Source organism: Catharus ustulatus, chromosome 2 (assembly GCF_009819885.2).
Source record: "Catharus ustulatus isolate bCatUst1 chromosome 2, bCatUst1.pri.v2, whole genome shotgun sequence".
NCBI lineage: Eukaryota > Metazoa > Chordata > Aves > Passeriformes > Turdidae > Catharus > Catharus ustulatus.
This window is the reverse complement of record NC_046222.1, coordinates 26,176,439-26,203,917: the sequence shown is the minus strand read 5'-3', so window position 1 is coordinate 26,203,917 and position 27,479 is coordinate 26,176,439. Positions and strand designations below refer to the sequence as shown.

At 45.3% G+C, this 27,479-nt stretch overlaps 1 protein-coding gene across 1 annotated transcript; it reads right to left on the bottom strand.

Moving 5' to 3' along the window:
- Positions 1–1,085: 1,085 nt before the first annotated feature.
- Positions 1,086–27,479, bottom strand: ATP1A1 (ATPase Na+/K+ transporting subunit alpha 1). Its single transcript, XM_033051992.1, has 23 exons — positions 27,217–27,479; positions 19,671–19,775; positions 18,406–18,465; positions 17,224–17,427; positions 15,850–15,963; positions 15,300–15,434; positions 15,029–15,146; positions 14,280–14,548; positions 13,079–13,277; positions 11,577–11,686; positions 10,068–10,202; positions 9,337–9,529; positions 8,901–9,076; positions 8,239–8,375; positions 6,786–6,936; positions 6,107–6,275; positions 5,347–5,501; positions 4,870–4,993; positions 3,944–4,089; positions 3,698–3,828; positions 3,020–3,121; positions 1,840–1,931; positions 1,086–1,422 (listed from the first exon to the last, which is right to left on the bottom strand). The coding sequence occupies exons 1-23, from the start codon at positions 27,226–27,228 to the stop codon at positions 1,394–1,396; spliced, it is 3,066 nt and encodes a 1,021-aa protein (XP_032907883.1). The 5' UTR covers positions 27,229–27,479; the 3' UTR covers positions 1,086–1,393.

The following is a 27,479-nucleotide window of genomic DNA, read 5'->3' as shown; positions in this document are numbered from 1 at the left end:
TAATCATCTCTAACTGGGGCTTCCACAGTAGAGTGTCCAAGACAAAGTGAAACAGTTGCCACCTTCAATTTCTCATTTTTTCCCCTGGCTAGTGCTGAGTTTATATTGCTTAGTACATGAAGTAACTCAGCTTTAAAACACCACCTTAAAAACCAGAGTTATGAGGAAGGAGGGATGACAACACAGGAGTTTTAATTGCAGAGCCTTTCAGTGTTGTGGTTTAGTGATCCCTTGCAGAGGTAGACACATATCTAAGAGGGGCACAGACTGTCAGGAACAAGGCTTGAAGCATTTCCAGCTTACTTTAGCATAACAGCACTAGGAGCAATGAATAGTTACAACTTCAAGGTGACTGACCACATGCAAAATGCCAGCTCTCTCACGGACTTCTCATAAAAATGAGCCATATAGGCATTAACAGTAAATCAAAGCATAGAGAAAAAGGTTAGATACTCAGAGGGAAGCAGCATGACTCTCTTCAGCTCACAGAGACAGCTTGGATACCAGACACCAGCAATACCATCCACAAAAGTGGAGGATGCAGAATCCATCATCAGCCCCTGCCCACATTCCACAGAAGGCATGAGCCAGTATCAGGATGGAGCAAATGCCATGCACAGAGGACACCAGGAAACACTATCCCTTGCTTGGCTAAGCAAGCAGGAAAATCAGTGTCAGTTTTGAGAACAAGGCTGCTTGGATCCAAGTTCCAGTCAGTGGAAGCCTGTTCTCATTTAGAACCCAGCAAAGAGCCCCTCAAGGCAGGTCAGCTCTTCACTCTACTTGAGCTCCATTTGCTCAAAGAAGCCAAGATGCACAGTCAGAGACCAGAAAGCTTCCTGAGCTTTAGGCTGTGAGATGCAAGCGCTGGCAAACAGTCTGTCATATTAAGCACTGTGCTAGAGTAAGGTGCACCAGGGTTTTTACACATGCTGTTGTATGTGGGTCAAGCAGCTCTACTTCCCTATTAAAAAAACAGGAAGTTGGGGGCTAACCCTTGCACTCATGACCACACCCTAAGCCAGAGTGAGGAAGCTGCCCTGAAGCAGTTTTTGCCTTGAGAAAAACATCCACCTAAGACCATGTGGGGGCATCCTCTTACAATCCATCTTTATTTGTAAAAATCCACATATAAAATCTTCAGTTTCCTCTTACAAAAACATAAAGGTACACAAAACTACTCAAACTGTCATCCCTCCTGGACTGATGGTCAGACACTCCCCCTACCCCAGCCTCCCCCTTGCTTTCTCTTCCAGTCCACGTTTCCTCATGTTTCCTTTAGTTTCAGCTGACTCCTGCTCAGGCACAGTTCTCTTGCAAAGACAAAGTATGCACACAGGGGAGATGGTGGAGAGGTGGCATGGGCTGTGTGTGGAATGTTTATAGGTACTTTTTAGTAGTAGGTCTCTCTTTCCACCCACCCTAAAGGAAAAGGAGGGAGAAAGCAGAGTTAGTCTCAAGGCAAACCAAACACAAGGTTCATGAGAGTTCCTTTTAGGCTCTTGAAAACTTGCACTGTTGCAGCTGAGCTAGCAAGTGACCTGTCACAATGGGAAAATCTTGCCAAATTGATGGTCTCCAGCTTTCTAGAACTATCCAAGCAGTCTTTTCCATCTACTTCAGTGCATCTGTATTTTTACATAATGGGAGAGAATGTAGGGACAGCAAGAAGTCCTTAATTTGAGCTAACTGCACAATTAATGTTGAAGAAGGGGAAAACACAGCAAAATAGAGCCCCCAAATTGTGCTTATGGGGCCTTAACCTTTGCTGGGACTTCTGGACAACTCGGCAGCATGAAAAGTTGGGGAAGGAAACACAGATGAGCAGCATATTCTTACCGCCAGGGTTGCGTCTGATAATGAGCTTTCTGACTTCATCATACACAAATATGAGGAGGGAGTATGGGAAAGCACAGAACCACCAAGTTGGCCTGTTTGGGAGAGGAACACAGTCAGAACACAGGCTGTGGAGATGCTCTTTAGCTGGCACAGCTCTGACTTGATGGCACACTCAAGTGCAAGAAGGCTGGCATGACCCAGCTTGTCAGTTCAGTCTGGTTGGGGTTCAGTTAAGAATTCTCCAAGCTAAGAATTAGTACCAGGTTTTCTGCTGACATAGATTAATCCACTTTTGGACAGTAATTCCAACACAAGTTGTGCCATGGCACCTTTGCTCATCTCTGTACCAGCACCTCGCCACCTACTAATCAAGCAGTATTTCCTCTAAGTACACAACCTTTGTGCCCAGAGCCTTGCTCACTTGAACTGTATCATTACCTTCATGATTTACACATACTAACACTCAGCTGCTGCAGGCAGTGGGCAGAGGCCAGCTTTCTTGTTAGGAAATGCTCACACTTCAGCACCCAACTCCAGGCAATGCTTTGAATGGAATGCAAAATGTACTAGGATTTTTTTTTTTTCCACCAAGATTTCATGACACATAACAGTCTTCTGGCTTAAGACTAAGCCTTGCCATGACGTGTTGCAATGCTGTTGAGCAACATTTAAGATGTTGGCATCCTCCCAACCATTAGGAAAGTTACTGTGCAGCAACTGGTCATATGCATCTACGTAGCAGCATTTAGAAGATTTTACTACTTGTTCTCTTCCCAAGGAATGTAGGAAAAAGGCACAAGACATCATCAGCAGTTCTTTAATACTCAATAGTCATCTGGCCTATGATTTGCAGCAATACAACTGGCTTTCTTTGGAGGTGCAGTATGCTACCCATAAAAATACTCCATGCAAACAAGTGCAAGAGGCAGCTGCACTAGAGCACACTGGTACTGAAGTTGTAGCGCTGATTTTTAGTGAGACACTGAACAGGAGGCTCCTCATAAACACTCCATACACAGTGAAGAGCCACAGGACAGCAAGGATCACTGACACCCTCTAGCCTGAACTCTTGTAACTAGTGGAGCATCAAACCTAGTTTTAACTACTTCTATCCATCTCCCCACCCAAGCACTATTGTTCTGTGGTATAATCTGTCATACAAAAAGCAGATGCAACTTACTTCAGAGGATACATCCTTAGAGCAACATCCATCCCAGGGCAGTAGGACAGGAAGGCAGCCAGAGCAGTCTCCTCAAAGAGACCAAATATTAAGATCTTGTTCCTAGAAGAAACAGGAAAGAAGTCAAGAGACAAAGTACTTTCAGAGATGACATCCTAAAAAACACCTAGCTGCTACACGAGAGTGAATGGAAACGGGCATTCCAGTCCAGCCCAGAAGTTCATCAGGTGGGGACTACCAGACCATCCAGCCAAGGTGACAGCACAGTTGTCATGATGGTATTTTAAGTCTCTGGAGAAACAATTCACAATCAAGTCAACCAGCAATTGCTTTCATCACAAATTCAGGAGGTGGCTGGGGTTCATGCCATGAGATCTCTTGATGTACAAGATCAAGAGATCAAGGTTGGGTGCTGGAGTGTCAATGTCCTTTGAAGTGGGCTAGCTCCCACAGACAATGCCAACAAAAGCTATCACTTTTGTCTCAGACTGACAACTGCAAGTCTTACAAGCAAGTGCTACAAGGAAGAGAGCATCCAGTCTTCTACCCACTACCAAGGCAGCCTGGTCAAGATTTTTTACCAAAACACCCAGACACTGGTAGGATGAAGGACTAGAATGCTTTGTGCTGGAGAGTACACAGTCCAATTCTAAATCCTCCATGGACAAGCTAACTTACTTCATCCCCTGCTGGAAGACAGAGTTTCTTCGGGTCTTACAAATGATCAAGTCTGCCCACTGCACGACTACGATGCTGACAAAGAAGGCTGTGTGGCAAGTGAACTCCACTATTTTCCTCTGTTCGTAGGTCTAGGAAGCAGAGAGCATACATTCAGATATGCTGCCTTTGGTCTCTGGTGCTCACCAAGTTCAGCAGGTGTTAATACTTTGGTTGGCAGCCTCTGAGCTGTGCCTCAAAACTTACCCATTGCTGCCCATAGCTGTCTTCCACATCATTAATCCATCGGTCATCCCACTGAACTCTGATCCCTAGCAAGCCAGAAGGCCAGAACCCATTCTCCGCCATGATTACAAAATAGGTGAAGAAGCCTCCAAGGGCCTGGATCATACCTAAACCAGTAAGAAAGGACGATAAAACTGATGAAGCTACTTGCAGAGCAATTGTAACAGACAACAAGAGTTTACAGGAAACCCTAACCACCTTAAAAATTACTCCTTGTGGGGCTCAGTGTCCCAAGCAGCAGCTGTAGAAGTAGTTCATACTAACACCAAACTCAGCTGCAACCTTGTGCTGAGCAGCTTCTGTCCCCAGCTGTGTACAGTTACTTCTGTTCTGCCCTGTGCTGTGATGGCACCAAACTCAAGGACACAAGATAAAACTCCCTTTGAATTCTCATTATGCCTTGCCCATACCCAACCCTTGCAAAATGCAGTCAAGAAGGTCCCCAAGGTCTGCAGCAATTAAGCATGAGCTCCCATTCTGTGAACTGGGCACATCACTTTAGCTGCCTTTAATCAAGGCTCCTAATGCTGTTGTGTTTAGGGATACGCTGGAGAGAATCCTTTACTTCTAATTAAACTAACAATGGGATCTATGTTCTTGCTGAACAAGTCTGAACCAGAGGAGAACTGGTTGTCAGCCAGTTCCTTTACAGTGCTGTGCAACTAAACAAAATTACCGTGAAAGTGATCCAAAGGATCAAGCTGCACAAGCCACCAGTATAAGCCATGGGGGAAGAATCACAGCAAGTTCTTTACAGCCTGAGGTTCTGGTTTACACACACTAAACCTCAACCCTACCAAAATAAGCAGAGCAGCTCTGACTCAAGATTGTGCACAACCCCTGCTACTACTAAGTTCAAATTGGTGCCAAAGAACACAGCAGCTTACCAATCTGCCCATAGGCCATGCTGATCAGCCGTTCATTCACCAGCTTGTCTGTTTTGGGATTTCTGGGCTGCCTCTTCATGATGTCACTCTCTGCTTGCTCATATGCCAGGGAGATAGCAGGGACCTGAGAGTGGCAGGACTGCTGTTAGTTTCAATTCTCCACTGTATAGAGTCTTTCCAGTCCCATGCATTCACTGTGAGAAACAGCACTCCCCAAAAGCCCTATCTGTGATATTCTATTTCAGAAATATCTTACCCCCCCTCCCTTTCCGCAGTTTGTCCTTACAGGGAGCTGGAAGATCTTCAGACTCAAGAGCCATAAAATTAATGTCAATAAAAAGAGTATCAGATGGTCGCTTACTTTAAATCAGAACCTTAGAGCAAACTGTATTTAAGCATTTTCCTTCCATAAGTCCCATCTTTAGGGTACCAAAGAACATCCACATTCTTTTCTTTAGGCAAAGAAATCACATTCACCATGTCAGTGCCCAAGTCAATGCAGAGGATGGTGACTGTTCCCAGAGGAAGGGGTATATTTGCAATGATGAAGATCAGGAATGGCGTGATTTCAGGAATGTTACTGGTCAATGTGTAGGCAATAGACTTCTTCAGGTTATCAAAGATCAGACGCCCTGGGGCAAGGAAGAGAGAACAGGGTAACTCTCATTTATCAGCAGAGGGCAGCCAAGCAGCTCACAGGCAGCCTCAATGCTAAGACCAAATGGCAAATGCTAGTGCAGCAAATGAAGGGCTCTCTTGTATGTAAGGGTGAGATTGCTCCATGCACAGCAACAGCTGTGGAGAGTGACACTTCCGGTCACAGCAATCAGGGCCCACTGTACACAGCAGTATGATACTAAGCCCTAGTTTCTGGACATCATCAAGAGCCCCTTGGAGGGACCCCTCTGTTGTGCTCCTGTTTGAGAGCTGCTTCCCCATCAGGGAGGAAAATGTGTCACACTCAGTTGGCAAAGAGGACTGTAAGGTCCCATGTTAGGCAACAGCACAAAGTAGCTTTTGTTACTCAGCCGCTTCTTACTCTTATCCATCCCAAAGGGTCACGCTGAACACCCAGGGAAAGGAATAAAACTTTGAAGGGAGGAGGAAAAGTGTTGCTCTCCTTAAAAATTCTTTTGTCATAGAGGCCAACTCGAAGGAGAGCCCCCCAGATGCCTCTATTTCAGAGGGGATGCCAAAACATGTTACTTTACCACCTCTGCACACAAGTTAGACTCACCTTCTTCAACCCCAGTGACAATGGAGGCAAAGTTATCATCCAACAGAATCATGTCAGCCGCCTGCTTGGAGACATCTGAGCCAGCAATACCCATAGCAACACCAATGTCAGCCTTCTTCAGGGCTGGGGAATCATTCACACCATCACCTGTGACTGCTACAATGGCACCCTAGTCACAAAGGGAGGAACAGCAAGACTGAAATCATCATGTAAGATGTTTTGGGTAGAAAAAGCTTTCTCCTACCTTTCAGATGAAGCACAAAAAACTATTTTACTGTTGTAAAGAGACCTCACTTCCTCCTTGCTCTCCCCTGTTCTGATCAGGCTCATCAAGTGAGCCATGCTGCTCTCTCCAAAGGAGACACTGGGCAATGCATGAACATGTTGTATCCTCCTCTCCCAAGCACATCCAGAGCATTTAGGAACTAAGTTTATTAATAAACATCCTGGGATCAGAAGAAAGCCTCAGTACAAGCTGAAGATGTTTTCCTGTCAGACTCTTGTATTTATTTATTGTAGAGAAGCCCGACAGCAGCTGAAGGTTGCTCACAGGTTTAATCTGGCCCTTTACAATGAAGAGACTTAGCCCTACCACTTCAATAGCAGAACTACCTAGTAGTTTACATATATATGTCTGGGAATTTCTCTAATAGGACATCCTTATTCTCCCTGTCTTTACCTGTCGCTGACAGCCTTCCACAATGATAAGCTTTTGCTGAGGAGATGTCCTGGCAAAGACAATTTCCGTATGGTGAAGCAGGATGTCATCCAATTGCTCACTAGTCATGTCCTTCAAATCTGAGCCATGAACCACACAAGCTTTGGCATCCCTGCAAACAAGAGAAAGCACGTTTTACTTCATAAGTTTCTCATTAGCTGTACTTGCCCCATAAAAATAAGGCCCTTCAGTGCTCTTGGTAAAGATCAACTTCTGCTATGACAAACACCTACCCAGGTAGCCTCTGCACAGAGGTTTGATGCTCAAAATTTGAGAGGCAATGGGGGAACACCAAGAAAAAGACAACAAAATAGAACCAAGCAACAGACAAAAAAATATCATGACCAGATAAACTCTTTCCATAGCTTTCTGAAGTGCATCAAGGCAAATTCTAGTTGTTTCCACAAATCTTGGCCTCTCTGAAAAAAGGAACCTCTAGCTCAGATAGTTAGCTTCCAAGGTTTCAAGAGATGCTGTTGTCTTCTGCAGGCAATCCTTTTTGAAATAGACTGATGACCATGTGACTGATGACACATGGTTCTTCACAGAGTGTTCACACCATGCCAGTTCCAACTAATTTACACCTTTTGGCCACAAAAGCACACAATGTTATATTTAGACTGGTTTTGTACCCTACATGCTGCAGCAAAATACCATCTCTCCAGCCCAGCATACCATCCCTTATAGGTCTAGGACACTAACCATGCAGCTCTTGACATCACTCAGTTTAGACGGGGAAATTCCTTTCCCACCCTCAGAGCCAGCTACTAACCTGCTCAGTCATACAGCCCAGCCAACCCCAGCCTGCACTGTTGGGTTTTGAAGGTACCCTCAAAACCTAAAAAAAAAAAAAACCTGAAACCAAAAAAACCTCAGAATACCCAACAAAAAAAAAAGCCTCAAACAATTTCATTTTGCAGGGTGTCTATTCACAGCTCATAAGCTACATGGCTGTCCTCCAGCCCAAACACAGGCTGGGTCAAGCTAAGCAATGCAGACAGCCCAGCCATTCTGCAAACAGCCTGCCTATGCCAAAAGTACATTTTCTGAGGATGCCTCAGTCCTAGCCAGGCTATGAAAGCAAGCATTAACCCATAAGAGGAAGGAGTTTCCTTTTCACATTTATTCTGCTTGTAGCTATGCACTAGTGTCAACTGCTCTACCTGGCTTAAGTCCTGCTCCCTTTGTCCTCCTACAATCTTACTCTTCCCACACACAAGACACGCACATTTAAGACAGTCTTGTGCATTCTCCACGTAACTCATGATACACACTGAAGAATGAAGATATGCTAAGCTAAGCAAATAGCAAGCTCCTCATGTCCAGTGGGGAGATGCTTGAGACTATCCAAGGCAAGGAGAGAGGCAAATGCTTAATTCTTTTAACAGCTCAGGCCTTTCCCAGCAGACATTACCTAGGGTTGACCTGGCTGACAGGAATGTTGAGTCGAGCAGCAATATCTTCTACTGTTTCATTGCCCTCGGAAATGATGCCGACACCCTTAGCAATGGCTTTGGCTGTGATCGGATGGTCTCCAGTAACCATGATAACCTGAAATACAAACAAACAGACTGGCATGAAAGCCTTGCCTGCACTGCAGAGCAGCACTGCCAAAATGCAGGGTCCCTTACGCTGAAAAAAACCACATGTCTTTTGTTCTAATCCTGAGCCCTAACACAGAGGCAAATAACCTGCTACTAGTATGCAAGGGATTGAGGTGGAAGATAAATTATTAATGTTGAGCTAATGGAGCCAGTTCTGTTTCCAGCCTGTGGTTCCCTCTCATTTTAGTCAGTACTGCGGCACATACAGAACTCACCCTTAGCCAAATCATGTGCTTTGGGACACCATGCTCTCAGCACCTGCCAGTGCCCTAAGCATTTGGAGTTTCACTCACTTTTCACTTCATGAACACACAGCCATTTATATTTAACTTAGAACTTAAACCCGAAGTAGTTGTAGTTAAATTCTGATCAATTACTTCATCCATTCACATTACAGCAATACAGAAGGTCAAGGAAGTCCTTTATTCCACAGGTATGAAGTAAGGTGATTTTCAAGCCAGGAATAAATTACCTTGATCCCAGCACTTCTGCATTTGCCAACAGCATCTGGCACAGCAGCACGAGGTGGATCAATCATAGACATCAGTCCTACAAAGCAGAGCTTGTCTACAGGGAAGTTCAGGTCATCTGTATCAAACTGGAAGCCATCAGGGAACTGATCATCAGGCAAAGCCAAGTGGCAGAATCCTGTAACACATCAAACCCACATTTACTCTGTTCCTACACATCAGGAGGCAGAGAGAGTGCACATTTACTGCTTCTGCAAACAGTTATGCAAGAATAACAGGGCAGCTTCGTCAGAGGTTTAGCCAGGGCTGTTGAGACAGGAGTCACACTCCTATTCTGATAGCTACCAGCTATTGCTAGGTGCCCAGACACAGCCTGGTTCATGTGCAGTGGAATAAAGTACAAATCTTTTCCAATATAATAAGGCTGGTTTTTCTTACCTAACACTCTCTCCCCAAGGCCTCCCAACTCAAGGTAGGCATTCTGAAAAGCATCTTTCATTTCTTCATCCAGTGGTTGCTCTTTGCCATGAATAAGAATGGTGCTGCAGCGATCCAAGATCCTCTCTGGAGCTCCCTTCATCACCAGCAAGTAACGGGATTCTGATGGATTTGCGTTTTTGTGGATAGACAGCTAAGAGTGGAAGAAACGAATCTGTTCTATAAACATGTACTGTGAAGGACACAAGTAATCAACATCAATGGCTTGCAACTATAGCAGCTCAGGGCTATAAGTTCTCTGATCTTTGGCTTTAGTTTTCATTTACCCATGCTTTAAAGAGGTTTACAAACTAAGGAATCTGTGCATTCTTGAGCATCAATATATAACTGCAGGTGTTGTAATGACTTCTCTGTGTCCAAGTGCCACCTGTTAAGGTCACTTCCCAGCAGTTCATTCCTATTCCCAGATTTGAATTACTCCACATTCTGTGCACTAGTGCTACACAGGTTGAGAGCATGTCTGATCCTTTGCTAGCAGATAACACCTTAGTGTCACTGCAGCTCCTACACAGAGTAACTATGGTCTCTTAACTTAGATTTGTAGTGCAGTCTTCAAAAAAGTAATGGCTGGACAAGATTTGGGTGCCAGAAAAAGTTTTGAGGCACACTGTGTGCAAATTTACACAAGTACTTCACACAGCAGCTCTCCTTTCAAGAGGAGACCTCCTTACCTGGTACTTGTTGGTAGAGTTAAATGGTATTTCCACCACTTTAGGATACCTTTCTCTCATCTCCTTGACAGAACCACAGCACAATTCAATGCATTTCAGAAGTGCAGACTCAGAGGCATCTCCTGCCACTGCTCGCTGAGGAAAAAAGACAACTATCAAAACACACAACCACAGAAGTTTGGATATTTAAAATAGATTTTAAGAGTGAATTCATCACAGTCCAGTCACAGTTTGTACATAAGATTTTATGAAAGCAAAGAATAAATAATTATTATCTAGTACCAACAAATACTGCATTTAAGAAAACCACTAGTATGACTGCATTTCAGAAAGCCATCTTGAGAGAGCAGCAGTCTTCTTAAGGCAAAATCAAGAAACTCTTTTAAAGGGTTAGAGAAAGTCACATAACCAGGTACAGTCAGACCAAGTGAGGCTGGAGGGTAAACTCTGAGAGCAGCTAATGTGAGAGGAAGATTGATGACACGAACATTTTCATGTGCTTTCCCACTCCAGTGAAACACCAGCTTATCAAGCCTCTCGGAGAAATTTGATCTGTTAATGTCTCCCTTCCCCATAAAGTTTGGGACTGGTAGAGATGGGGATTCTCAGCCTAACAGATCTGTATATGCTCAATGTCCTGGTGGAGTTTCCTTTGCTGCAATTGAAACCAAGTATTCCTCAACCTTTTGGTCTCTTTGTCTGTGAGAAACTTTTTTTTTCCATTTCTGTACTATGATATCTAAAAACTTCTCGAAACTCCCCTCTCCCAAGACTTCCTCAAAAATGGAAGAATGCCAGCTCTTTAACTTCAGGATACATTTTGTAGACTTAAGATACAGTCGGAGTGCTGGGGAGAAATAGCTTTTTCTATCACCTCTATTACCACTGCATCAGAACATCCTTGGGAATAAGTTCACTAAGCAACATGACTAATACTGGACAGATTATAAGCACTGGATGGTTAATTTCAGCCCTGGATGGGTCACAGTTCAGAAGGGATAATGTGAACTGGTGCTATGCCAGCATCTGCATCAGCACTGTACCAATGAAAGCTTAAGGAGACTTGCCAGTGAGAGCAGACTGCCTCTAGCCAGTCTCCCACAATCACTGCTCCCCCGGCTCTGATGTTTACTTCTCCCAGCACCAGGTGTTTGTAGCTTTAAAATGTACAAATGCCAGAGATACCAATTCCTGGAACAGACAGATACTGGGAAATGCCCAGGAAAGCACTCTAGTCTTTCCTAGCCCTGTCTGAAATATCTGGCCTCCCAAACTGAGTGTACATGGCAGCAGATGGCAAGGATTCTGCTGTGGGAAAAATGTCTCTTCAATCCCATCTCCCCTGCCTGCAGCACACTTCCTTTAAGAGCGCTAGACTGCAGAAAAGATTAAAGGGTGGCAGCTACCTCTACTTTTCAGGTTCATGTGACCCACAAGATGTAGTCTCATTACTTTTTTGAGAGGATAGTGGTGAGCAACAAGATGAACACTTCTGTTTTGGGAACTCACCTTGAGAATTGGTACATTTTCCTGGCCGGCCTGAAACACAGCACGGTTACAGAGACCTGCAATTCTGGACAAAGCAGTCCAAGTGGCTGAGCTCTTGTCAAAGGAAGCACCTGAAAGCAGAGGAAGAATGTCAAAAAGTCACCCCTCAAAAAAGTCACATAAGCTCAAAATTCCACAAGTTTAAGAGCAGGAAACCTTTACGTCAAGAACAGAAAACACTCAGAGCATCGCTACATCTCTTTCTTTTCTCCTCCCTTTCCAGATACTTGATGAGCAGTTGATTATTTTAGGACCAGAGGGTGGAACAGCAGGTGTGCAAGAGAACACTTCTGCTTTCAAAATTTCAGTAATGGTCATATCCAGTAGCAAGAGAGGGACACACTGACAAAGCCAAAGAATTCTGAACAGGTAACACTCATACAGAGGGCTTGAGTAAGGGATGCTGGGTTCTACCTCCAGGTAGTCTCACTTTATCCATCAACCCAGGAACTGAATGAAATAGCTCCCAAAAGAACAATGCTTAAATAAAGCTACTCTCTCTTTCTGGCTCTTAAGTTGGCTTTAATGGAGATTAATTGAATAGACAGTTAACTGATAACCTAACATACTTTCCATGAAGTGAAATCATCTAGGTTTATTTACCCTGCAATCAAGCCAACCATTGCCAGGCCTAGGGTTTACAAAAAAAAAATCTATTTAGAGCTCATTGCTTTGCACTAGTGTTAAATTAAGTTGCTTTTTAAAGCAGTGCAGACAAGCACAATGTTTGCGGCTGGTTCAGGGCAGGGTGCAGCAGCATCACTGGAAAAATGTTTATGCTAATAATGTGTTGCAAGCACAGCATTTCACAAGGTAGACAACAGCAAGGAAACTCCTGAGTTTGGTTGTATTGAACAGTTCTGGAGAGATAAGCATTTCTCTCAGTCGCACAGTACACTGAGATTTCAGATTCTTATCAACTTATCAACAAGTCTTACATTCATTGCTGGTACTATGCAAACACAACTTGGGTGTTGCAGGAAAACCCCTGTCCAAAGGCAACCATCTAGCTCCACATGGGAGCTTTCCCTCTATGTCCAGCCTCAGGTAATTATCAGGGCCAACACTTCTGCTGTCCATACTGTCAATAGACTTAAGATTGAGCAACTTCATCAAGATATATTTTAGCAAAAATAATCAGGTACTTTGCAAATATTTCTATGTACAGGACAAACATATGGGGCTGAACATTTAAGAGGCTCAAATTCCGATGGAGCAATTCTGCGCAAAAGGCAGGCTATACAGAGTTTAAGGATTAAACAACCATGGTACAGTGCAAAGTTTTCTATGTAACTTCAATTTTTTATGCTCATTCTAGACTGCACATTTGAAGTCCTCGCATTGTGAACATCACTTGGACTGGAGAGTTACAAACACAGGTTCTTAGAAGTACCAGTGTCCAGGAAGGCCCAGAAAAAGCCATTTTTAAATGAAATGCCTCAAGGACAGAGAGGCAGTCTTACCACTCTGGTTCTCTGTAGTATCAGCCTCATGAATCTGATTGTCAAACCACATGTGGGCAACCGTCATGCGATTCTGTGTCAGGGTGCCTGTTTTGTCAGAACAGATGGTGGATGTGGAACCCAGGGTCTCTACGGCCTCGAGGTTTTTCACCAAGCAGTTCTTACGAGCCATACGCTTGGCTGTTAGTGTCAGACATACCTGTGGATAAGAAAGATGTCAGGTTAGGTGCACTTGTGCAGCAATGACACTGCTATCCAACTCAATGTGCACATGGAATGACAACCAGCTTCCATGCCCTGCACTGATTCTCTAACTCCTCGCTCACCGTGCCAGAGCAAAATAAATAGCAACACTTCAGCTGTTTAAATATTTTCCTTATTACAAAACCTCTAGAAAAGGCTTCAGCCTCCTGTTTCTCAGTGCATTAGGACGGAAATAACATGCCTCAGACTAACATTTTAAAGTTGGCACCTCCTAATCATACGAGTTCTCAAAATAGGTGAAGGCAAGCCACACATGAGATGGCGCAAATTAGCTCTGGTGATAGGGCTTGCAAGTTGCTCAGGTAGGAAGTGAGCCACTCCAGCTCACTTTCTTCCTAGAGGCTCTTATCTGGTTCCAGATGCCAAGTGTTCACTCCCTGGCTTGGTTGCTGTTCATTCCTAAGGCAGCATGGAAGCACCTTCTCCTGTTCACCACCACTCTCTATACACGTAAGAACACCTAGATACTCTCACCACCTCTTCGGGAAACCAAACTGACAAAAACATCTGACAGATCCCAGACCAAAAGCTGGGGCTAGAGTGAAGCCTGCTGGATGCTCTGCCAGCCCTTAAGGGTTGGAAGGGTTGGTGTGCACGTGGCATAGAAAACCTGATGGTTGTAGCAGGAAAAACCCCTTCCTGCCACACAAAAAGGCAGAACTAAAACTCCTACTCTTGCTCACTTCAGCTATATGATACAAAGCCTCTGTACAGATCTAACTTAGGGATCCATCTTTATGAGATAAATTGCTGTAGAACTTGATGTTGATTCAGGCAATTAGTTAAAATACACTGAACTTATAAAGCCCAATCCTACACACCCACCTTCCATTACTTTAGTGTTCACCTCTCTGAATGCACACTGAGATAAGGCACTCCACACTTCCTTAAGGACCACATATGTAGTAAATTCAATCTTTTTTCCGATTTCACTCACCGTAACCGTTGCAAGCAGCCCTTCAGGGACATTGGCAACAATGATCCCAATGAGGAAGATAACAGCCTCCAGCCATGTGTACTCAAGGATGAGAGAAAGGATGAAGAAGGAGACACCCAGGAACACAGCCACTCCAGTGATGAGGTGGATAAAGTGCTCGATCTCCATGGCAATTGGAGTTTTCCCCCCTTCCAGTCCAGAAGCCAAACTGGCAATACGGCCCATTACAGTGCGATCCCCAGTGCTAATGACAATGCCACGGGCAGTGCCTAGAAGAGAGATGGGTTTCAGAAACCAAAATCAACCACAGCTTAATATCCTGTAGGTGTGGAAGAGATGTTTGGGGTGGACTTCAGCACAAAGACTGTCTACCCCCATATTCAGAGCTGTAACCTAAGTCCTGCCAGAGATGTCTGACATTCCTGTAGCAGACGTAGTACTTCATACAGCTCCACCTCATGGTTCACATTATGTTATTGGCACTTCAACACTTTTTACTTGTAGTAAAACAGGAAGGCTAGAAGACACACCACATAGCTGCTCCTCTAAAAGAAGCAAGAACAAAAAACCCAGTAGTGCTGTGGAGTCTGCCCATTCTACAGTACTGCAGTTGGAATGGGCAAGGATTTTGATGGAAACTTCCACCCTGCTCATGCATGGTAAAAGTAGACTCATGGTGTATGCACACTGCTTACCTATACAGATCAGTATCATCATTCATACTTCAGGGAAGTAGGAGACACACATACCTTCCACACAATTGGTGGAAAAGAAGGCAATGTTCCTGGTCTCCAGTGGGTTCTCATGGGAGAAGTCTGGAGACCTGGTTTGAGGCTCTGATTCACCAGTAAGCGAGGAGTTATCTACCTACATGAAAGACAGTACTTTGTCATAAATGAGCAGACAGAGGCCTGCTAGATACTTCCCCATACTTCTCTACTCCAGCCCCCATTCACAGCATAGAAAACTAACTCATTCTCCTTCAGAATGAAGTTTCCCAACAGCCTGTCACTACTGTACCTTGCAGCCATGTGCAGATATGATCCGAAGGTCAGCTGGAATTCTGTCTCCTCCTTTTACCTCCACTAGATCTCCAACTACAACACCTTCAGCGTTTATGCTCATCTTCTCACCATTTCTGACTACAAGTGCTTGCTAAAAGACAGTGAAGAAACAATGTAAAAAGCACTCTTAGGAAAAGAGTTCAAAAGTTTAAGAATCTTAAAATAGTTATGTTATGCTTCTAAAAGACTTGTACTAAGATGTTTATATCTGATATAGATATCATTTAAGAAAAAAAAGGGTTTTTTCTTGATATTAAAGCTCCTTGTTACCAAGGTGACAGTGTGATAGATATGATTGTTAATAAGCTGGTGGAACCCACATATTTTCAGGAACTACCTTGGTCTATTAACATAGTCACTTGGAGCAGTCTTGTACATCCCTCAAAATTAAGAGCCAGTAACCCACATTAACAGCCAGGTCCTTGCAATTGGAGATGTTTAAAACTATTAATACCTTTGAACAAGCTATGACTTGTCAGGTCTCCAGGAAATTAATTATTCCATACCTGAGGCACCAAGTTTTTGAAAGACTCCATGATCTTGGAACTTTTTGCTTCTTGGTAATAAGAGAAACAGCCAGTAATGATAACCACTGCTGCCAACACAATACCCAGGTACAGCTACAAACAGAAGAGAAAATGAGTCAGAGGACAATCTGCCTGAAAGGTTTCCAGTTTGTCCAAATAAATTGCCTGGCATTTAAGTGCCCCATCACAAGCATGAAGGTACTTGCAGTCTCTGTACACTTTGCACACAAAGGTTGTCCACAAGTTACTGTTGTTAACACAACACAAAGGAAGTTCATTTCATTATGTGGAAGCACTCCAAAACATGTTAAGCTCACACACTGAATTTCCTGTGCTTATGAGAAAAGCTTCTGGACCGAATGCTTAAAGGAAGTTACAGTAAATTCACGAATACAAGTCGCACTGAGTATAAGCCGCATCTCTGGGTGTTGGCAAATATTTCGGTTTTTGTCCATAAATAAGCCGCACCCGAATGTAAGCCGCTCTGTCGTTCGCAGCGAGGACCCGCGTGCAATTAGTAACAAACCTGCGGGAGGGCGGGGTTTACTGACTGAGCTAAGGCTGTGCAGGCTCGGCCCACTAGGGGCTGCTGACGGGGCCAGGTGGCCCAGCCTGGTGCTGCCGCTCGGGGCCGGCCGCCGCTGCCACTGGGCTCGGTCACCCCGGGTCGGCGCTGCCCTGCGGTGGCAGGCAGGGACGGAGCTTCCCCTGCTCCTACGGCAGCAGCGGCGGGCGGGGACGGAGTTTTCCCGCGCCCGTGGCGCCGGCGCTGGGCAGGGACGGAGCTTTCCTGCGCCCGTGGCGCCGGGCGCGGACAAAGCACCCCGCCTCCTCCCCGGGCCGTGGCAATGGCGGCGCACACTTCCCCCCCCCCCCTCCCCAGGCCGCGGCAATGGTTGCGCGGGGCTCCTGTCGGCTCCCGGAGCCGCGGCAATGGCGGCGCGCTCCCCCCCACCCCGTCCTCCCCGAACCGCGGCAATGGCGACGCGCCCCTCCCCCGTCCTCCCCTGGGCTGCGGCAGAGGAGGGAAGAAGAGAGCTCTCCCGCCTCTCTCCCCACCCCCCGTGCTGCCTGCAGGGAGCCAGGGCAACACAGTAACACTGTAACAATCGCCGAATGCCGGCTTTTACTGGCAGGTGCTTGGCTCGGCGCCCTGGCTGGCACGTCTGGGGTTGTAAATGTCAGAAAATTATTCACAGATTAGCCGCCCCCGACTATTAGCCACACTTCCGGGTTTCCACCAAAATTTTTGTCAAATTGCTGTGGCTCGTATTCATGAAATTACTGTAATCTGCCTTGAGCCCAACAGGCTGCTTGGCCTGCCTCTGAGGTAAACCAGACATTTTTACTTACATTATCATTGTTGGCCTCCTCCTCCATCAAGCTCTGTATGCCATAAGCCAGAAAGCACAAAACAGCACCAATCCACAGCAGGAGCGAGAATCCTCCGAACAGCTGTCGACAGAACTTTACCCATTCAGGAGTGGTGGGTGGGGGAGTGAGGGCATTTGGGCCATCACGAGCCAGGATCTCAGCTGCACGTGCAGAAGTCAAACCCTACAAGAGAGGGTTTTTTAGGCATTGTGGCAAGACCAACTGCAGAAGGTAGGTCTGAATTTGTTCAGGTTCTACCACAGCAACAAGGCAATGGAGATGTGCAAAGCTGACGGGGTTCCACGACACAAGTGCAGGATAAGAGAACTGAATGCCAGAACAGGAGCTACAAGATGTTGAATGCTACTTGAGAAGTCTGCAGGCCGTGGGCCTACAAACACTGAAGAAGGAAAGGCAGGACAAGAAGGCAACAGCCACAGACGTTGAGCTCTGAGGAACAGCACAGCACATCTACCTGTATCAACTTATGGAACAAGTGAAAGCTGGAAGCCATAAAAGTAATAAATGTTGGAACAATATTCCAGAAAGTTCAGCTTTCAGAAGCCAAGGTCCTGGACATAAAAATGCAAATCTCTGTACTATTATAAACAGCAGACTTGATGCTATATGCAATCATGCAAGAAATGCATTAAGCAAAGCAAACAACAGCAAAAGTGTAAAACCACTGCAGTGCTTCTGCACTGGACTCTAAAGTAGCCTAGGATATCTGCACACCTCTTACTGCAGGAAGGCAAAATTTTAACTGCTACTACCCATCTCTGGGCATGTGTTCGGTCTCTAGACTACATTTACAACATAAGAAACATCTGTCATCATTATATGCCCCTCCGGAGAAAAAATAATACCAAGAATCAACTTGACCTTGAACAACTCAGAGGAAGGCAACAGTGACTTTGTTAGAAGCAAAGTCGCCAAGTACTGCAGTCAAGTTGTACAGTGGGAGGATAAGAGAAGTATTTGTGAATTCAACATTTCTCCCCAAGCCTTAGAAACTTAACTGGAAGAGGGGAGATTAAACACACAAAAAAAAAAAAAAAACCAAAATCAGACCACCCAGATCTCCCTTTATGAAATGGTCTGAGCTGTTGCTGTTTCTTTTCAGATCAGGGCAAAGAGGGAAGGAATGCAATGTCTACCTACCCGACTCAAGTCTGTTCCGTATTTACGATGAAGTTCATCTAGGCTCAGCTTGTGGTCATCCTGAAAGAGAAGAAATAGTTGGAAGAGAAAATTATCTGAGAAAAGATCCCAGCAATTCCAGCCCCCACCCCCGGCTTCCTATCTGTAACAGTTGGTGAGATAAGCAGGACTCCAGTTCATCTTCTCTGTGAAGAGAAATCTCAAACTCACTCTGGAATTCAACACAGCGTCATCTTTAGCATTCTTGTGACTATCTGAGTACTTGAAAGCTTTTTTGAAAAAGTTTGACTTTCAGTGCAGTCCTTACACCTCCAGCAGATTCTGTGAAACCTGAGTGGGTGGGTGCATTTGGGAAGTTGAGAGAAGAATGGAAAGAAAAGGAGTTGGGAAGAAGGGTAGGAATATACAGAAGATTAAACCTGTAATTTCACATACTTTTAAGCAGTGTTGTTATATTAAGCACTACTTTGGAGGAAGCGTTTCTTTCCCCAAAGAGGCTTCTTTCCACAGCCAGGCTATTTTTCAGTTAGATCAAGTTGGTTCAGAGCAGTGCCTCACTTAAAAGGCTGCAATGGAGGAGCAGATACTTTACGTACACATCACTACTGAACACAGAATGCAATCTTTGAGCAATCTTTAGAATCCCCTCTTCCTAACAGAGGGGTCAAAAATGTTGAATCCCAGTCTCAAACCCACAAAACACAAACAAAATCTGCCTCACTTTCAAGGACAGCAGATCTAAGCCTGATGATGTTCATGGACATATACATCATCCGGCTTTCACATATGGAGAAGGGAGACACTCCCCACAGCCTCAAGTATAATTAGAAGGAATAATACTGAGGTCAGTCTGAGCAGAGGCCAGCAGTAAATGGAGCTGTACAGCCTCAACTCCTCAGTTGGAATGAAAACAGCAGTCCCACTCACATGACAGCACAATAAAGCCTGTAATGTTGCTATGCAGAAAGCGCTAGCCTGGCTGAGGAAATACATCTATACTGTGCTATGGGTAATGCAGGCAAACAGACTCTAGTTCTGTGCCTTTTGAGAAGTGATGTTGCCAGGGTCTACTGTGTGCTCATCTTGATGTTGAAACACTTACAGTACATCTGACCTGGGGACAGAGGGGAGGAAGAGGGACATCAGTGCCTTCAGTCACACCATGCTGTCAGCACACCAGCTTGCTTCTCTTTTAGTCATATTAGACACAGGGTTTGGGCACAGCAAACATTCCTAAAGCTGCTCTTTCTGCCATACACTCTTACCATCACAACTTCCTTTTTAAGCTCATCCATGTCCCTCTCCTTCTTCCCCTTCTTCTTTCCACCATGCTCTGATGTAGCAGTGGGCTCATACTTGTCTCTTCCAGCCTGCAAGGGAAGATACAGCATTATTAGAAACATCTTACAATCAATTTTACAGCAGTAGACATGAACTATACACCCAAGACTGCCAGGCAGACAAAATTACTACAGTTTATTAAAACTGTGTACCTAAACTTTAGTAAAGTCTTTAACACCGTTTCCTACAGCATTCTGTTGGAGCAGTAGGCTGCTTGCAGTTTGGACAGGTGCACTACGTGCTGGGTAAAAGAAAAAAAACTAGAGGGTTGGACCAAGAAAGTGGGTGTAAACAGTGTTACATCCAGCTGGCATCAGTTGGGTTCTCCACTATTAAGACAAATCCTGTTTAATATCTTTATCAGTGATCTAGACAAGTAGATCGAGTGCACCCTCAGTTTGCAGATATTAAGTTGGGCAGGAGGGTTGATCTGCTGGAGGGCAGGAGGGGATCTTGACAGGTTGGACTGATGGGCCAACACAACAATACAAGGTTTAATAAAGCAAAACGTTGAATCCTGCCCTTGGGTCACAGCAACCCCAGGCAGTGTTACAGGCTGCGGGAAGAGTGGCTGGAAAGCTGTCCAGTGGAAAAGGACGTGGGGGTGCTGATCAACCATGGCTGCACATGAGCCAACACATGCCCAAGTGGCTAGGAAGGTCAATGGCATCCTAGCCTGTGCCAGAAACAGTGTGGTCAGCAGGACCAAGGCAGTGATTGGCCCTCTGCACTAGGTACTGGTGAGGCTACACCTTGAGTGCTGCGTCCAGTTCCGGGCTCCTCACTGCAAGAAAGACATTGAGGTGCTGAGACATGTCTAGAGAAAGGCAACAGAGCTGGTCAAGAGTCTGTAACACAAGTCTGATAAGGAGCAACTGAAGGAGTTGGGGCTGTTGAGCCTGGAGAAAACTGGAGGCTCAGGGAAGACCTTATTGCTCTCTGCAACTCCCTGAAAGGAGGCTGTAGCCAGGTGGGGGCTGGTTTATTCTCCCAAGAAGCAACAGGTCAAGAGGAAATTATCTCCAGTTGTGCCAGGACAGATTTAGATTGGTTATTAGGAAAAATTTCTTCATGGGCTGTCAAGCCCTGGAACAGAATGCCCAGGAAACCTGTTGAGTCACCAGCCCCAGTAGTATTTAGATGTAGATGTGGCACTTGGAGAGATGGTTTAGTGGTGGACTTAGCAATGCTGGGTTAGAGGTTGGACCCAATTATTCTACTACCTACACAATTCCATGAAAATTATGCCACTTCAATAAGTAATAAAAATGAGCTAGTGAAAGAAGTCTGCTCAGTGTTATTCCCAATACACAGATTAGAGCCAGACAACGTGCAAGCCTAGCAAGGAGGAAAGCAAGCTACACACTATTCAGGCAGTCTTGATGCATGAGCCCCAGTTCATGCTGAAAAAGTGATGAAGAGCAGAAGAAACAAATTCCTGAAAGCAAACTTATGTTTTCTCCAAGGCATTAAATCCTCCTCCCCTCTCCCAGCCTTCCACAGCCTCTGGTGAGGAGGAGAAGCCTATCAACTGAAGCTAAGTAGGTAAGTAGAGTGGTACCTCTGGCGGTTGATTCTGAGGGCTAAGTTCCAACACTTTCATTCTCAGTTCGGCAAACTAGCTGGACAGTTTACGCAACAGAAATCTGCTTTCAACTTAAGGCAGTTTGAGCAGCAAGAATGGTATACAAAGCAGCAGTACACTTTTGCAGATTCAGTCTGTGCTTAGTCCTGCCTACACTTCATAAAGCAGATTATTTGCTTAAAGCCTCTTTATTCAGTATGTTTTTTATTCACTTTTATTATGATTAATTCTATATGAAATCATGCAAAGATTTAGATCCACTCATAATGGGATAAACATAATGGGGTAAACACTCATAAGGACAAACCATGACAGTGCACATAAACATCAAAGACAATCTTCTGTTCCCTTCTGTGTGGGACCTATTACACGCCCGAGTTTTATGTGATGAGATTTTCACCTAAGATCCCTGAGAAGAACTTAAGATGAAACAGCACTTAGTGCTACCAGAGTAAAATATTTAACAAGATTAACAAAAGGTTTAAAGGCATTGCCTTGCTTGCTTTTTACATTGAGAGCAGGATTTCTGAGAGTGATCTGGACACAGGAACTATTGTTTGTATGCAAGACCTCTCCTGATGAGCAGCTAGCACAGGAAATTTTTATTATCTATTTCAAGAGAAGCAGAAACCAAAACCAAAAGTGAAATTGCACGAAAAAGAAGAAAGATCATTACTTTTCTGAAAGAACCCATCTGTTGCATCTAGAAAAGGGTTTTTACTGTGCTAAGAAAGCTCTGTGTGCAACACTCTGCAGCCATAGTCACACATTTCACATGCACAGAAGTCTCCCCTTGCCTTGCTCAGCAAAGACAAACTTTGCATGCCATTACAGAGCTGTGCAATGGAAATAGTTTTCACTAAGTGGAGCAGAGCTGAGCTATTTATCTCCACTGATCCAGTAAAAGGACACAGAACTACAGACTGTCAGCATTCCTGACATTCTCTTCCCTGCACCTAAATTCCCATTTCCCTTCTTAAAAAAGTGAAAACCACAGTACTTAAACCAGCAAGGTCCTCACAGTCCAGCATCACAGGAATCTGCCACAGGGCAATTCACAAAAAGCCACCATGAAGCATCTGTCTCTTTCAGTCTCTCAGAGAAACAACTTTGACTTCCACTGGAGCTATGGTAGACAAGTCCAAACACAGCCCTGCACAAAACACATACCTCTTGATTACTGCTTGAGATGAGAAATTATTCCTAACAAAGGTGAAGGACCTAGTGCCTTGTCTAACTACCACTCCATCACTTTCAGCTTCACCTCTTCTTCCCAAGAAAAGCTTGGCAAGCTCTTGCAGGTGGATCTAAAAACCTCCTGGTTCTTTGAAACTTTTGTGAGAAACACAGTTACTCAACTCATTGAGGGCAGTGAATAATCCAGGAATATAGGAGTGCTTAAGCTTTTTCAGCTGCAGCTGAAACGATCCACAAGTGGGCAAACATGAAAAGGCTCACTGCCTTTGTTCAAGCATAATTTACTTAAAAAAAAAACCCCACCAAAAAAACCCACCTATCAGCTGCAGTCAGAACAAAGAGTAGATAGAGTTACTTGTTTCTTTAAGCACCCAAGCATTTGGGTCTTAATGGAGTCCATCTTATTGATGAGCTCAGCAATTCCTCTGCTCAAAAAAAACAAAACAACCCACAATATTTTCAATACTTTCCCTTCTGTTCCCTTCCCACCCTTACTAAAATGGTAAGTAGGTAAGTCAGTAGAATCAGCTTCAGCTCTTGTTACAGGATCATTTCATCTCATGCAGAATCTGAACTTCCTGCTTCATCATTCAAATCTGAACTTGACACACACATCAGAGTCCAAGTTCTGCCCTTGTTCTATACCTCTGGGGCCACTGCCTCCCTTCCTGCAAGAAGGGCCCAATCTGTTCAACAAAGGCTTGTGCTGGCTGGGCTGCCAGGCAAAGAGGTTTACATCCCACTTCAGCACTGTTTCCCAGCTCTCCCCTTCTTTTCCTGTTGTACAAAGAGAAGAAAGCCTGTGGTATTCCTCATCCACATCTTATCAGTTTTAATCACATGGCCTGAACACAAAGGAAGGTCTGTTTCATCAGAAATGTCACCCCTGTTCCTTGACTTAACCCAAGAACTGACTCATCAAAACGGCCTCAGAATATACCAATGCAGCTTCTTTTTTTTTTAATGCAAGATTTATTTTTTTTCCACTGACATAAGCACAACATTTGTACACACCAGCATAAGAAGTTTTTATACATCCCCCAGAAAATCCTATTGTCTTTCAGATACAGCTGATGATTTTCCTCTCTGGACTAATTGAACCATTCATGGCTGATTTTCTCAATACAGCCATGACTGACCAGGAAACAGCAGGGGCACAAATCAGCAGACAAGCATAGAAGTACCACGTTCTAAGATCACCTAACCCAGCAAGAAATATCAAGTAAGAGCCAAAACAAATTATGCAGTCTCTGGAGGTCTGGTCTGTTTTACTGCTTATGTCATTATAATCAATTGTGCAGAGAAAACAGAAAAGTTACTGTCGTGCTGCCTTATGAGACAGTAAATAAATTAACCAGATGAATCATATAACTGACTCCGCCTATTGGACTGGAAACTGTTCCATGACCCTACATAATCCTAGCAAAAGATGGAATAGTTTCTTTGGCTCCTTCTTAACCCCTCACAAGAGCTATGTTCAATCACCTATCTTGAATCAAAAATTTAAGCTGCATCAATTGATCAGACTCCCAGCATCTAGGACAGTACAAGGCAGTTTTTACTCCACAGTTAGTAGTTGCTAATTATGCACAGACTGTTGCTTCCCAAATTATGAAAGGACCAGCTCTTCTTTCTCCCATGAGATGTAAACCTAATCAGGCTTTTAATCATCAGGATAAAACAAGGACCACTCACACACCTTAAGCCGTCTCTGGGTATTAGGACAAACATACCTACTGCTCTGGAGTTGTGTGAAGACCCTACAGCAGAGAGTGTTCTCAAACTGTCATCGCTGCACAGCCGAGAAGCCCGTTTTCTGGAGCTGTGCCAACTACAAAGAGTCACCTTCCTCACTTCTTTGCCTGTAATAAATAGTCACCATAACCCCAGACATTTCTAGTAGTTCATACACACATCAAGATGAGTGGACTGGACCCCAACTTCCCCTAGATGAGCTCGTGAAAGCTACTTGTCGGAAAGACCTGAAGGATGAGCTGCAGTTTTCAGCAGGTCAGGATCAAAGTAGGTTGTACAGCTCACCTCACTTGCCAGAGACCCCTGACCACCTGCTTTTCCATAAACATGTGTTGACTAGGCCCAGGGTTTTCTTTGGCAAAAGAACTATTCTCTAGCCATAGTAATAAAAAGTGAACAGTCATAAAATATCCATAGTAATAAAGGAATGAAGAAGATAGGGGAACAGGAAGGTAACATATTAAGATTTTTTAATTGCACCAGATAAGGATTGCTTTGATTTGCATGATTTCCCCTGAACTGGTTCCATTATGCAATAAACCTTCCTAGTTTCTGACAGGGGGAAAAAAATCCCTAAACTGGAGTTCAAGGAAATCTGAGTTAGCCAAGTGGTGTTTCTGCTCTACACACAGGTGCTTGATCACAGCATCTGGCTTCAAAGTTTTCACTACTGTTTCCAACAGCCTTCACACACAGTTTCCTTTAGTTAGAAGATACAATCTGAATTAAAGACATCTCCTCCTCATGGCCTTTAAGGCAGAGCTGACCACCTCCAGAAGTGACCCAAAGCAGACACTACCAACTCTGTGCCATGCCTGCACAACAAGGCAGATGGAGTGAAAAGTGCTTCTGTCTACAAACAGCTTCCAGTCAGCTCTGAACAGGAATGAAATCCAGAATGCTTTCTTCTGTTACACCCCCCCCCCCCCCCCCCCCCCCACCGTTGGATAATCTGCTTTTTGGGCTGCACAGCAACAGCTGACTGCCCTCCCTTTGCCCCATTACCATTTAAAGTAAAACAGACTCAACTTCTCCTTACAGCCAGAGAGAAGAAACTTGTTTTCTCACACTTCGGCTCTTTTTTTCTCTTCCATCCCATGCACTCATGGGAAAGAAGTTTCCTTTTTGGGCACCCTAACTCAGGGCAAGCACATACTATTCAGTGTTGCATCCACATCCCACCTTTTTCACTGCCTCGATCTCACATGCCCGTCTTTGAAGGGGTCCCCAATTATATGTACGCATTCTCACTGCTGAACGAGCATATCTGGTGACTTACTACCAGAAAGCATGAGGCAGCCGGATTATCCCTTCTGAACTATCCCTTGTGGTGGCGCTTCAGTTTCAGGCTAATTAGCCGAAGCTTTATTATCCATGCAACCTATGAAATCTGAAGTGAAGCAAGATAGCTTTGTACCTTGGAAAGTGTTTATATCTTCTATCAGTCCCACAACGGCAGGGTAAGTCCCTGAAGCATTTTGCGCTGCAGTCCTACATACACACACAACTCAAAGGCTGCTCTAATGATTTAAACAAGATTCAGAATACTGTCCAATCTCTCCTCAGTGTCTTAACTCCCAGATGAACTTTTACTATCCACACTGCCTGTTGCCTACTGGACTTAAATACAACAGGTTGGGCTGCCAAGCAACAGGATTTCCTTAGGAAAAGAAACCCCATACACAGAACAAATGCTGAAACCCCACCCCACACACTCCTCAACCCCCTTTTCCGAGCAACTGTCCATTCAGCCATGTTCTTGTAGCTCTCCCTACTACTCATGCAGTTATGTCAACACTGCCGCTGCTGTACTGCACTGATGAGGACAATACAAAGTCAAGTCAATGTTTGAACAGAACACCTGTTGGTAGGGAACATGCTACCACCGCTGCCACGGCCCTGCACGGTTACCCTCTCCTCAAGGAGCAGAGAAATCAGAATTTTACAGGAATGTGTTTAACCAAAAGTAAACACAAATCTAAAACCTCCAACTACACGAGATACACTGGGAAGCATTCGAAGGGAAAAAACAAACATCCAAGCAACAAAATCAAGAAACTGATCTCTAGTTTTTTGGCTTTAAACGAAATCAGAGCAAGCCAAGAGGTATTTTCTGCTCCGCACGCGGCTGCTTGAACTGCTTGAACACATCCCAACAGCATTCCACCACTGTTTCCTTTCAACAGCCTTCACACACACTTTTCTTTAGTTAAGATACGATCCGAATTAAGGACTTCTCCCTATAATGGGCTATAACCCTATAAAGGGCTATAAGGTAGAAGAAATACTGATACAGGGCAGAAACCGTTGCACAGCCTTCTGCGAGGATTTATCACCCCACTGAACGAGAGACTCCAGAGGTGTCCGACTCCGTCATGCCACCATCTCTCATCACACCCTCACTGCTACCAAGGCAAATTAGCCCTTATATCGTGACGGCTCCCCTTCTCCTGCGCCCACCCCCCCCTTCCCCCCCCCCCCCTCCAACGCCCTTGTGTCTCAAGAGAAGTCTAAAGTACTCCCAGGAGCCCGGGGAGCAGCCGCGCTCCACCCCCCAGCTCCGCAAGGTCACCAGATAACACCAGCCCCAGAGACTGCGGGCGGGCGGGAGGCCCCTCGTCGGGGAGACACGACCTCAAAGAGAAGCCGGGGGGTCTGAGACGCCGGCTGCTTGCTCCAGGCTCTGCCACGCCCTCGGCCCGACTCTTCCTTCCCGCTGGCGGCGGCGGCCGCCCTCGCACGTTGCTGGGGCCGGCAGCGCCGGCACCGCCCGCCAACGGCCGCGGCCGCCCTCGCGGCCACCCTCTCAACAGACCCGACGTGGCCGCCTGAGCCGAGGTAAAACGCAGCCCCATTGAAGGGAAAGGGGCACCGGCCACAGTCCGGCTTCTTGAATTTCCCACTTCCCGCCCCAACCCGGCCCCACCACTCACCCCCTTGCCCATGGTACCGGGCGACTGCGTGTGGATGAAGTGGCGGAGGCGAGGAGCGGGGCTCAGAGGCGCCACGTGTCCCGGCCGGCGCAGGTGCGGAACAATGGGAGCACCCCGGCAGACGCTCGCCTTCCTCTTCTTTCTCCCTCTCCTCGCCTTCGCCTCGTCCCCCTCTACCCCCACCCGGACCGTTCCTCTCCGACGCCGCAACCGCGCGCAGATCTAACAGCCGACGGCTTCCCGCCGCATAAAGAGCCTCACTC